This window comes from Fukomys damarensis, unplaced genomic scaffold (genome assembly GCF_012274545.1).
Source record: "Fukomys damarensis isolate Sample0158 unplaced genomic scaffold, DMR_v1.0_HiC HiC_scaffold_27, whole genome shotgun sequence".
Taxonomy (NCBI): domain Eukaryota; kingdom Metazoa; phylum Chordata; class Mammalia; order Rodentia; family Bathyergidae; genus Fukomys; species Fukomys damarensis.
Window position 1 is genome coordinate 45,838,943 of NW_022900939.1, and position 12,571 is coordinate 45,851,513.

Consider the following 12,571-nt stretch of genomic DNA (forward strand, 5'->3'; position numbering starts at 1 on the left):
CTCTCACGGGTGGGATTAGTGCCTTGTAAGAAAGGGCCCTGGAGAACTTCCTTCCCACTTTTCTGTACTGTGACAACACAGAGGGAGGTGATGATCTGGGGACCAGAAGGCAGACTCCCTGCCAGATAAAGAAGCAGCCTGGACTTCCTGGCTTCTGGAACAATGAGGAATAAGTTTCTGTTGCGGAAGCCACCTAGTTTATGCTATTTTTGTTATAGCAGCCCAAATAGACTAATATACCTAGACATGAACATTTGTTTCTATGTTTACATATGTATATTAACATGGGAATCACATTTCTTGTTTCCAGATAACTGACTGGCATTCTGAAAAATAAAAATACCTAAAAATTCTATATTGCAAAGTAATAAAAATAATTTTATAAAATAATCTTGCAATGAAAAAATACATAAAGATACAAAGTGTACATATCATTAGGAAAATAATGATAAATACACTCACACAAAATTAAGGAAAAAATCTACAAAGAAAAGTAAGAGCAAAGTCTAAAGAAAAATGATCAAGGACTGTTTTTAAAAAGTATAAGAATGTCTTATCTTTCAATAAAGCAGACAGAAGACACAGCCATTCACAAAAAGGAAATGCAACTATCTTACCAATGTATAAAGAGATGCCAAAAAGACACTATGGAAAGATACTCACAATTAAATCTTTGCACACATAAATAATAAAACCCACTAATCATGTCTTTAGGAAAAAGAAAGAGCTTCATCATAACTGAATTTGATGGGAGAGTCAACTACGAGAAGCATATTGGTGCTAACTTTTTTTTTGAGTCAAGGTCTCCTGATCTTGCCTCAAACTCTCGGGCACGAGCGATCACTGGCCCCTAGCTGACCAGGCAGATTCACGGTAGGTGTGCGCCACTACCCCTAGCTTCCAAGAAAATTTGTAATTCTGGGTCATAGACAAAGCTGTCATTTTCAACTCAGTAACTGAATGGCAGGAATGGGTATATTATAAGTCAAAATATACAGGCACATAATCATTGTAACATTCTTCAAAATGTTAAAATATTGGGAACAACTGAAGTGTGAACACTGATTATAAGTGTTCTGGTCATCTATGTATCTGTCATCTACCTATCAGTCAGTGATCTATCTACCTATCTGTCTGTCCACCATTTCAATACTTTAACACAAAAGGATGAGACAAATCTGGATGTGCTGACTTGCAAATATCCTTGGGATGCAGTGTTGAGAAGAAAAAGAGCAAAATTCAGGAGAGCATATTTATTACGCAGTCATGTAAGTGAAGTAATAATCAGTGCAGCCTATGTGTACTGTATGCCAAGGTTTATATTACCCACTTTACAAACGTAACATCCAAACACACCCCTGAATGTTAGAGGGTATTTGTAACTTTTTCAAGGTCATACCAGTGGTCAAAGCCATCTCCTCCAATTGAGCTCAAGACTGTGTGTAGTTGTTAGGGTTGCTGGGGCAGCTCCCTGCAATTTAATGAATTACAAAGTGGACACAACCTCCTCAGAGACTGTCACATGAAAGTCAATTTCTGCTCTTTCTCTTTCTGTATCTTACCAACATATCTATAGTATCATAAAAAAGTGCCCTTATTTGTGCCTTTTTTCTTTAAGGGATACTACATTTTATTTATTTTAGAATTTAGCTTGAAAGAGTTAAAGTCTTCCAGTAATCTTTGGGAGCAAGGTGCCATGGGGTGAGGGGCTTGAGCTCTCATACACAGAGCAAGGCAGGGCCCGAGCTCCTCCCCTCCGACCCTGAGGTCCATCTTCATCCTCCTGAGACCGTGCAAGTGGTGCTGGGCCTCAAGGAGGGCTCAAGAGCTTTGCACCAAAGGGCTTCATCAGCCTCAGGAACACTCAGCCATATTTCTTAGCCAGAAAGGACAACTGTTTCTCCCCTTTTCCCTCCTCTCTATTTTCTCTGTCTTCATAGGTGAAGCAAGATTATCTGTCTGTTTAGTGCACCATCTATGATCTAATGGAAGATTGCAAATGAGAAAATAAAACTCGTACAGCCACAGTTTCAGGAATAACCTTTTAAACAGAGTCAGTTTCTTTTTTTCCTTTTGAAGTAAGAGTTGCATAATTTTGAAGGCTGACACAGTCTTAGTAAGGAAGTGGGACAGTTGCAGTGCGTGTTGGTCAAATAAAGACATGGAGCCCCGCAGATGAAGTTGGGGCCAAGAGTAGCATCAGTTTTCGAATACTCATAAGTTAAAATTTCATGATGCTTGAACATTTGCCTACGTGGGTAAAAAGTTGGCTCAGGACGACACTAGGCACCGGCCCTTCCGGGAGAACATCCCGGCAGAGGGCACAGCGCTTACTTCTCTGTCTGTGTCCCCGGCAGTGTGGGGTCCTCCAGCTTAGGGCTCACGGACAGTGCTGCTCCCTCTCCAGCCAAACTGAGGCCCCAGAAGTGTTACAGACATTTTTCTTCTGGGAGGGAAAGAGGGGAAAGGGAAGAAAAAAATCTTTCTTTAAAGGCAAATATGTGACCTCTTCCTCTTCCCCAGAGTCAAAATGACCATGACAGGGGAATGTTTTGAGTTACTTTGGGAAATGCAGGCAGCCGTGATGGCATAACTGAGGACACCCGTGAAAGGGGACTCCACAACTGCTTCAGACAGTGGCGAGGATGGGACAAAGGTGTTCAAAACGATGGGGGAGGGGGCGGGGATTTAGCTCAGCAGTTCAGTGGCCTGCCTCGCAAGCGCAAGGACCTGAGTTCGATCCCCGGTACCACACACACACAAAAGAAAAACCAACCAAACAAACAGCAACAGCAAAACGATGGGGAGACTCTGAGCAGGATTAATGGCAATGCGCCATGAATGAATTTTTAAAAACTGTAAACCACTGTGTTTTTCCATCCTACCTCAGTTTTCAGGTGGGTGACTGTGTGCTTAAGTGAAATATTATTATCTTAAAAAAAGAGGAGCACAGCTTTTGAGGGCAGGGGTCTGTCACATGTGCCTTGAATTCCTCTGCAATTTAAAACTTCACTTTAGGATTACATACATATTCTAAAGGGATAAAACCAGCAATACATAACTTGAAATGACTGCAACTTAAATTCAGATGTGTTTTAGCTGCAAGCATTTAATTTAAGCTACTGTGACTTAGGTGTTGAGCAGCTGAACCCTAAATACTCAGGAGTCAATAATCTGATCCAAGTCATTTCCATGAGGACCTATGGGAAAATCCACATTACCCTTCTTCCTTACAGATGAGAACCACACCAAGTTTCTAAACTGATAATTCTATGTCAACATGTTCTGAGCAAATTTCTTGACTGACTCATTTAAGAATCCCTGAATAGATTTCCCCCTGTTCTTTGGGAAATGTTTTCATTTCATTGCTGATGTGTCTTTATGTCTTTGGAGTCAGACATGTCACAGACTGCTAAAACTTCTTCTCAAGCTGATTGGCTGCTATCTATCCTCACAGGGTGCACAAATGAGCTCTTACAGTTGCTGGAAGTCTCTTGTCAAGTTTTACCCACCATTCCAGAACAGATGGATGAAGCTGGGCAATTTAAAGGAAGAAGCAAGACGCCAAAATCTGTTTCCAGCGCTCTGGGTACCACATGTATTATCTTATTCTTCCTGTGTTTTCTACCATGTCAACTGGAAAGCTGATGTATTCTAAGAGTCCGGGTTTCAAGGGCCGAGATAAACTCAGTGGGACAGACTGATAACCCATAGCTCTTTTAGTGAAAGAAGGATCAATTAAGAAAGTTTATGGAGAGCTACTAGAGTCTTGAGAAAATGCCTAACTCAGTAGTTGCAAAGAAAATATATTGTCGTTGTTATTCTAGATGCTATATATAAATACCTTTCATTTTTGTAATTTATGAGAAATAGTGGAGTTGTGAGCACTTCATAAACTTATTTTTAGTTTTAATACATTTTGTTCACTTGTTCTTATCATCAGGGCAAAGAACCTAACTAAATCTGGAGCAGAACCATACCTAACTTACACTGCAAATGTTTTGATTAAAATTCTCCTGATAATACTTCCACATCCCATAGCTATCTATATGCTAATATCGCCAACAAATTATCAGATGCTATTTCTACATAACCTTTTTCTCAATAAATGACCAGTAGTGTTCAGAATGGCCTCAATTTTGGTGGCAGTTTTAATTTTATCTAGCAAAAAATTGACTCATAAAGAAACTGATTACATAGTTTTGCTGTTAATAATATGGTCTCTAGTTTTAAGACTTGTAATATGTGAATTTGTCAGATTAAATTTTCTGAGGTATAGTATTGCTGTTTTTTTTTTTTTTTAACTTATATGAACTTTTAGAAGCAGAGTAGACTTTTCCACTCAGGAGATTTAGCAATGTAGAATATCAATTTTTCCATTGATTTTATTTGTAAACTTCATCTACATTACATTTTTGTTACACAAACACTGTTTCATTAAGGTTCCCTACTTGAAGAATTAATAGCTCTCTGAAACATAATCAGCAGAAAGACTGCAGAAATAATTTGGGTGATTTACTGACAATGCTAGTAAAGCTCAGGATTTTAAACAACAGGATTCTTATTGTGCTCTGTGTTTCTGACTTCTCACCATGGACAGCTGCACAAAGGAAACCTATGTTGGGAACAATTATTTCATCTCTGTCTGGGGTATGAGTTTGTTAAGAAATATTTAAGAACCAGTATAAAAATTTAGAAGAATTTTAAATGTTTTCATTTACTACTGCCATCTGCAACTTTAAGAACTATTTTAACATTAGATAAGCAAGGCGAGAGAGAGGGCAAAAGGAGGGAAGAATTGAGAGAAAGAGATTGAGATATTAAAAATGTTACACAATAGAGATTTGAAAGAACAACCCGCTGGGAGAAAAAAGAAACTGAAGAAAGGTAGAAGAAGAATAAGGAGACTGAAATAAAGTTGACAGGGGCTAATATCACTGGATTAGATCTTCTGGCAGATTAAAAATGTTCATGTATTTATTCTTTGAACATATAGAGCATAGAAAGACTTCCACCCATATGTTTATTGGAAGATGTGGAAAGAATTTCTTGTTGACACCAGGAAACTTGGAAGCACATCTTGTCGACTGGTTATTTTGTTTTTTTGAATCTCTTCTGAAAATACCCTTTATTCCCTCGCTTGCCGCTTCCTTTACTGTTTGGTTTTGTGCATGAATGACTGAAGCTTATTCATCACGCAATGGCACTGCACCATGTTACATAACTGATATGATCACCCACTGTATTATTTATTTTCTCATTTTATTTCATAAGGCCCTGGGGCAAAGCTCATGGAAAACATTTTTACATACAGCTTGTTCTTTGATGTCATAGCACCGTCTCCATTGAGCGTAATGATCCGTCAGAGAAACTGACTTTTGAACACAAGACGGTTTGCCCACTTTCACTGAAACAGTTTTGATTTGGGAATTTGTTGGCTGCAATGCTCTGGATACTTCAGGGCTGGTTTAGCTGCTCACACCAGCAGAGCTATCACCACACAAATTGTGTTTTCCCGTTCCTTCTTGTTACTATGGTCTTACTCCCAAGTTTCCTCCCCCAAACAAGGAGAGCATCACTCAGTGACTCTACTTTATTGATTTGGAAATCAATTTTCCAGTGTTTGGAAGTTTTGAAACAGGCCTTATTCTTTTTCATCATAGAGGGTTTTAAATGCAAATTGAGATCTCGCATGACTTGAACTGTCATAATGTTGTACATTTGAAGCTACTAAATTAAATATTCACATTAACAATGAAAGCAACTGACATTTAAGCAGTGGCTTATGTAGAAAACATAATAGAGACTTTATTCCATATGTGTATGATTAATATGTTCACAAAAGAGAAAGAGAAAAAGGAACTCAGTTTGTAATCCTGATTTTGAAAATGCAGTTTCTTTGAGAAGTTTTATTTTTCTCATGAGAAGCTGATTGCTATATAAATGACTATTCCAGGTTGGCTCCAGGTGTTGGCCTAAATCTTCACCTTTTCTCCCTCTCAGACTCCACCAAGATACACATGCAGCAGTAGAAAATACAAAAACCAATGTTTTTTTCACTTTATAGTTACAAATTCAAAAGATTCCCAGTGAACACAACATCCTTGCTTATATGAAACTTGCATTCTGGTAGAGAGGGCGAGGCAATGAACATTAAGAATCAATAAATTGAATAGTTAACAGCTGCAAGCACTGTGGAAATATGGAATGGTCAGGAGAAATGGGGGAGCTGGGGTGGTCAGATCTTGGTGAGAAGCTGGCATTTGAGAAAAGCCCCAAAGAAAGACAAAGTGAGCACGCAGCACCCAAAGGACCAGCGTTTTATGTGGAGAGAATAGGCAACTGTGAGGTCCAGAGGCTAGGCGGGCCTGGGGATTTGTGGAACAAGAAGGTCAGTGCAGCAGTGGCACGAGTGAGTGTCGCGGGAGACTGGGCCAGGTGAAGGGGCTTAAATTTCACTGAAGGACTGACGTGTGACTTACATTGTAAAGAGACTGCTCGGGAAGCTGTCTTGAGAAGAGAGTGAAGAACAAAGGTGTAGAAATGAAGATGGTGAAGAAGCTATTTAATAACCCCAGTGAAGGCTGGAAGTGGCGTAGACTAGGACTGTCAATTTTGGATAAAGATTTTTTTGGATGAAGATTTTGGATGGAGTTTGGATAAAGCAGTTAGACTCTGGATATGTTTTGAAGTTAGAGCCAGTAGAAATTCCTGATGGACCAGATTGCTTCTTGGCCTTTGGGCTGAGATCAAGTGGAGGATGGAGTTGCCATAGCAGAGATGTGAAAAATTGTGGGTCTGGGGAAGCCCAGAAGTTCACTTTTGGATCTGTCGAATTAGCAATGTCTATTACTGATATAACTGGAGATGTCAAAGAAGAAGTTGAGAGAGCAGGGCTGAGGAAAGGTTTATTCTTGAGATGTAAATTGAAAGTGGTATTTATTTTAAGCTAAATGAATGAATGAAATGATTAAGAGAGTATGAGTAGAGAAGAAAGTCAAGTTTGGTTTTCTGTATTTACTCTAAATGATGGAAATTTAAGGCTATGAAGCATATTCAGTGAATTAAAAACACAGTAAGTCCATCTTTTTAACTGATGTCACAAAAAAGTGTTAAAGAAGTTGGCAGAAATCACAGTAATCTATGTGGGACCCAGGTTATGTCATTTGTACAGATTTTGTACGTGGGAAGCTAAAAACCAACACAAAGGAGTTGATGAGAAATGCTACCACTGAATGCCTTCTTAACATGTAACACAGATTATAATCCTACAAAATATGCTCTTCAAAACAGTGCATCCCTTATTCCCTTACTTCATGACTTACATTAACAAATATGTAGCAAACAGTCTTGACAACTCTTACAGAAAAGGAAGCTATTTCATTGTGTTTAAGTGATATATTTCCAAAATACATTAATATTTTCATACAGAAAATTTTCTACAGAGAATATCTAGGATAATGGTAACACAGCCACCACAGTATAAGATGATTCAGAGTACAAGAAAGTCTGTGTGGCTGGGAAGAGTTTAAAAAATGTAGAAGTCTAATAGTTTGTTTTTTTTTTCCTGTATTTGTCATTTATTTCTCACTTTTCTTTAAAACTTCATTGTTGCTTTGTTTTTCTTTTTTTTTTCAGCTTTAATTGAGTTTATTGGTACACTTTAGGGATACAGTACAGTTACATTCATTGTTGGGATCTTGTACATCTACATGACAAGTCTTGATTCTCATTTTTCCCCTTGTCCCTGCCCTCCCTTCACCCCCTCCTCCCCTCCCCATCTACAAACACTTTATTTTCATCTTTTCATTATCTCACATTTTTTTCTTTTCCCTTTTTACCCTTCCCCTACCCATCCCACCTTCCCTACACCTTTAGCTCCTTTCTTCTCATTTCTAAATGTCAGTAATCTTACTAGGGAAGTCTAATATTTTGTATCTCTGACATCATCCAAGGCATAAGATGCATTGTGTTCTATTTAATGATTGTCACATTCAGTCCAGTGAGACATCTAAAAAATACCAAACTGCCAATTTCTTTAACCCTTGTTAATGATGGAAGTGTCTGTGCTAACTAGCCAGCTTGAAAACCAGAGAGAAGATCTAGGTGTAGCCTAGAAGTAGTGGAACTTGTTCCACAGAGTCAGGCTATGACTCATGGTTTAATAAACTATTCCATGGGTAGAACAGGATTCCAAATGTGTGGACATAACATTCTTTTCTGCACCTTGAACATAAGTTTTCCCTGAAGTGTGTGGTTGAGCGCCAGGCATGGTGTACACATGACCTACAGGGTGCACTCATGTAGATGATCACCAACAGTCCCAGCTTTGCAGGCGACTGGCGCAGAAGAACTGCGGAGCCAGGAATTTGAGGCCAGCAACAAAATTAGATCCCGTCTTAAATGAAAGAAATACATGTTTTTGCCACAGTCTGAATTCCCCAAAGAAGACATGTTTGCTTGTTAGATATTCAAGTTTCAGTTCTGTGAAGTCGTGCCCCCCCCAAAAGAGAGAAAACCATTATAAAGAAGACATGTTGAATATCTTGTTAGATATTCAAGTTTCAGTTCTGTGAAGTCGTGCCCCCCCCAAAAGAGAGAAAACCATTTAATAAAGACTCGTTTTTTCTAAAAATTCCTATAAGCACTAGGAAAAAAAAAAAAAAGCCAGCATCTCTCAGAGGTGTCAATTCTATTCTTCTCAGCATTTTATGAAAGGCCCAGGGAGCACAATGGCTACAACTGCAATGAGAGGTGTGAGTGAATCAGTCTTTAAACTTTGGCACCAAAGTGGCCTCTGAGGGCATAGTTCTTGTCATTATGATAAGGAAAATTTAAAGAGACATTTTGCTATAGTGCTTGATTTTTGAAAATATTGGTTGAAATATAACCGCAATTTGGGGAACTATGTTGTAATAGAGAATTAGCAAAAAGGCAAGTTATACAGAAAATTTGACATGAAACTCCACATCTACAACACCCAGAGAGACACGAGCTGTCTCCTGCGGGACCAGGAATTATATTTCATTTATCTGCTCAGAGAAGCTCTGTCGGCTCTTGGTAATGAATCCAATGGTACGTGGAAGCTTTCTAATCTCACAGCGTCCACAGTCAGGCACCAGGGCTGAAACGGCAGACTTCATGTGTTCTGTGACTGAAGAGGCCTCTGCTGACAGATGACCGGATGTTGGATTCCCTCAACAGCGACTTTCCGGTGTAACATAAATTCTGATGCGAACTGAAGATAACGGAAGAATAATATTAAATCAAAAATATAGAATAAAAATGCAGCAAACACAATTAACTGTCTAAATTATTAGCTCTGCATTAACCACTTAAGAAAGTAAATTATAATATATGTTAATCTCTTGGGCATTTATCTCATATAATTTGCAAAACTGTGCTCTGCAGAAACACGCAGTCCATGAATATTTTCTATTCTTAACCCTTTAATACTGTACTCTAGTTCACCAAGCAAGACAATGAGAAACACGGAACGAATGGGGGAAGGTTCTGCGGTTTGCACTGTGAATGTCCCCCAAAGCCCCAGGGTCCCTGTGCTGCTGCTGGGAGGTGAACCGCTGGGGAGGGGCCCAGGGAGCGGGGACAGAGCCTTGGAAGCCTCTCCCTCGCCTCCTCCTCCTCTCCTCTTCCCGCCTACCCTGGGGTGCTCGCGGTGAGGGAGGCGGTCCCAGAGACAGACTGGCTTCCAGCCGGCGCCCAGGTGAGAAGCCCTGACCCGACCTGAGCTGAGAAGCGTGCGCTGCTCCTGCCGGGCCGTCTACCTGCAGGGGTGGCCGCTGAGAGCGCCGGGTGCGGCCCGCAGGCCAGCTGCACGATGGGGCTGAGTTCAGCCCTCCGACCCTCTCCGCGTCTCCGTCTGGGACCCGCTGCAGCCGCTCCCGAAACACGCGTGAGAAGGGGACCTGCGCGGCAGAGGGGTCGTCAGAGCACGCGCGGTCTCCCCTAAAGGGACTCCCTGAAAAGCGCGCAACTCCTGCCAGCGCCCAGCTCCGCGTCCTCGCACCTCCAGAGGTGCGCTCTGCGGGACCCGCCGCGGTAGGAGCCCGCAGCAGGGCGTCTCTGCCCGGGGGTCTCCTTCCCTGCCGGCTCTTCTTGGGGTCAGTCAGTCCTCTGCCGAGACTTCGACCCTCCTGCCGCACTTGCCACACTTGTGTGATTTTTCAGAGGCTCCGCAATGGCCCTGCCGCTTCCTTCACCCATACCCTTGGGAAGAATTCTGGCGAAGAATCCACACGCAGCTGTCTCTTCCGCAGAGTGGCTGAGTGGCCGTCTGCAGGGTCCGAGGCGCGGCCGGGAGCAGACACGCTGCGATCCGGTGTCAAGGGACCATTTCCCACGTCAGAGGTTAGTCGCTTTAAAGCTTCTTAACAACACTGGAAACTTGAATTTCTCCTATTTAACAATGATTTAAAACAGGAAGAAATAGTGGTTTTGGTGATTACTAAGTATTCTCTATAACCCCTGCAAAGAAATGTGCTTCTTGAACTTGCATTAAGAAAAACATTAAAGGCTCATTAAGGTTAACTAGATTAGATGGTTAAAAGCAAATGACACTAATTATTATTTACCTTTATTTAGATAAGGTATTTAGAGAGAAAAATGAAAGGATCCATTTAGGAGTTTTGTAATTTACCAAGAACGAACGAGGTAAATTGCTAACGCCCCCAGACCCCGTTACTAGGGATTGGACCTTGGACCTTTGCACTGAGCAACATTCAGACCTTTAGAGCTTTTTTCTTTAGCTTTCACTTTTTATTTTTATTTTAGGTTCTCACCAAGTCACTAAGCTGCTTAGGCTGGCCCTGGACCTGTGGACCTCCTACTTCAGTATCCTGGGGGTGCTGGAAACACAGCCAGGTTTCGGATTCATCATAAAAGAGCACATTCCTTTAATTAGGGATGGGAATTCTGAATGCTCTTTCCTAGGCAGATCTGTGAGGCGGGCAGATCCTTAACTTTCCCTTCTCTTGCTGCGTCTTCGGTTACCCAGAGCATCAAACAGCCTTACCATCTCCAAAAGTGACTGATGAAAGATGGTGCCCTTCGTATCCCGAGACCTTGCAGTTAGTCAGTGGCCATCGCCTCAGAGGTGGGTGAGTAATGTCTTATTTCTTGTTCTGAGTGAAAAATACCTTATCTTAACCAAGGGCCTGGAAACCCCAGGAAACGCTTCCAAGCAGTCACCGCCACGGCACCCCACGTGACAGCCGGAGGTTCCGGGCCTCTTCCCAGGCAGCTCTCACACGGGCCAGGTCTGCAGAGCTCACCACCCGGAGGGCAAAGAGTGAGAGTCATGTTCTTCTATGTGATTAGAGAGGTTGCTGTGTTCCTCGCTGCTACTTACACGCACTGTGTCCCTGTGATGAATGTAATCAGTATGTGCCACCAACGCATTAATAAAAATAAAAGTTAAATATACAGATGCTTCTATTACAGCTTTTCTATATAGGCAGAGCCTAAAGTAATTTTAAGATTTACTTAGACAAAGGAATAAGTAACCAACCGACAAAGTCAGAGAAACAAGATGGTACAACTGAATGCTAGTGACTGCACGAGACTAACATCTGAATTGGTAGACAGAAAAACCGAGCGGATGACCTGCCTTAATGTGGTGGGCTTAGCTGAAGAGCTAAGGAGAACAAAACTTGTGAAGCACTTTCTATACCCAATTGTCTTCCAGATGGGACATTGGTCTTTTCCTGCCTTTGAGCTCAGACTCAGATTAGAACTCACATCACTAGATTTCCTGTTTTTCAAGACTTTGGATTCAGACTACAACTATGCCATTGACTTTCTTAGGTCTGAACATCTGAGCAATCAAAACTGAATAAGCAAGTTCCTTTTAATAAATCTCTTTCTCCAACTCCACACATAATACTGATATCCACTTATACACATCATGTTGGTCCTGTTTCTCCTGAGAACTCTAACCAAGGCTGATCTCTGTGCCAAGAAATGGGGGCAACTGTGACAAAAAATGTGGAAATAGCTTTGCAATGGGTAGAGGCCAGAAGAGCTTTCAGACATCTGCATGTTTTCCCCAGGGCCTGCTTTCAGGTGAATCCTAGGGAGGTGATTTGAGGAAGCGAGGGAGAGGATTTGGAGTCATCCTATAGCACACGGCTGATCTCAGTAGGCTGGGTGGCTAAGGCAGGAAGATGACAGTTATGAGCCCAGCCTGGGCAATTTAGTCACTTATTGAGGCTTTTGTCAAAATAAAACAAAATAAAAATGAAAATTTAAGAAAAGGGCCAAGGACGTAGCTCAGTGCAAAGGCCCTGGGTTCAATCACTAGTGGGGAGGGGGAAATGATGATTGAAGAAAGGGACTTGAGAAATTGAGGGGACTAGTAACTGCTGCCAGACAGAAATGTTACTTTTGAAATTTACTCATATTGTACAAGTGCCTGGGCTCTGAAAAAGTCACCTATCACTAGGTAATCCCCAAGATTCCACATCACATAAAGTTCTCCCAGGTGGTATCTGCATGAGGTCGAAGAAATCCAGGTGTTAGTAAGGAAGAAAGTCTTAGGCAAAATGGATTGAAC

At 41.3% G+C, this 12,571-nt stretch overlaps 1 protein-coding gene across 1 annotated transcript; it reads left to right on the forward strand.

Annotated features, from left to right (window-relative positions):
- The first annotated feature begins 6,220 nt into the window (after nt 1-6,220).
- On the forward strand, nt 6,221-12,218 carry LOC104857856. Its single transcript, XM_010617928.1, has 4 exons — nt 6,221-6,412; nt 9,808-10,368; nt 10,792-10,881; nt 11,172-12,218. The coding sequence occupies exons 1-4, from the start codon at nt 6,221-6,223 to the stop codon at nt 11,226-11,228; spliced, it is 900 nt and encodes a 299-aa protein (XP_010616230.1). The 3' UTR covers nt 11,229-12,218.
- Nucleotides 12,219-12,571: the final 353 nt, after the last annotated feature.

Excerpts from the sequence above, each read along its gene's own strand:
- LOC104857856 (XM_010617928.1), top strand. The coding sequence starts at position 6,221 with ATGGGGGAGCTGGGGTGGTCAGATCTTGGTGAGAAGCTGGCATTTGAG. Across the intron at positions 6,413-9,807 it reads TCAGTGCAGCAGTGGCACGA|CGCCGGGTGCGGCCCGCAGG; the intron begins GTGAGTGTCGCG and ends GGCCGCTGAGAG. Across the intron at positions 10,369-10,791 it reads GACCATTTCCCACGTCAGAG|GTTCTCACCAAGTCACTAAG; the intron begins GTTAGTCGCTTT and ends TTTTTATTTTAG.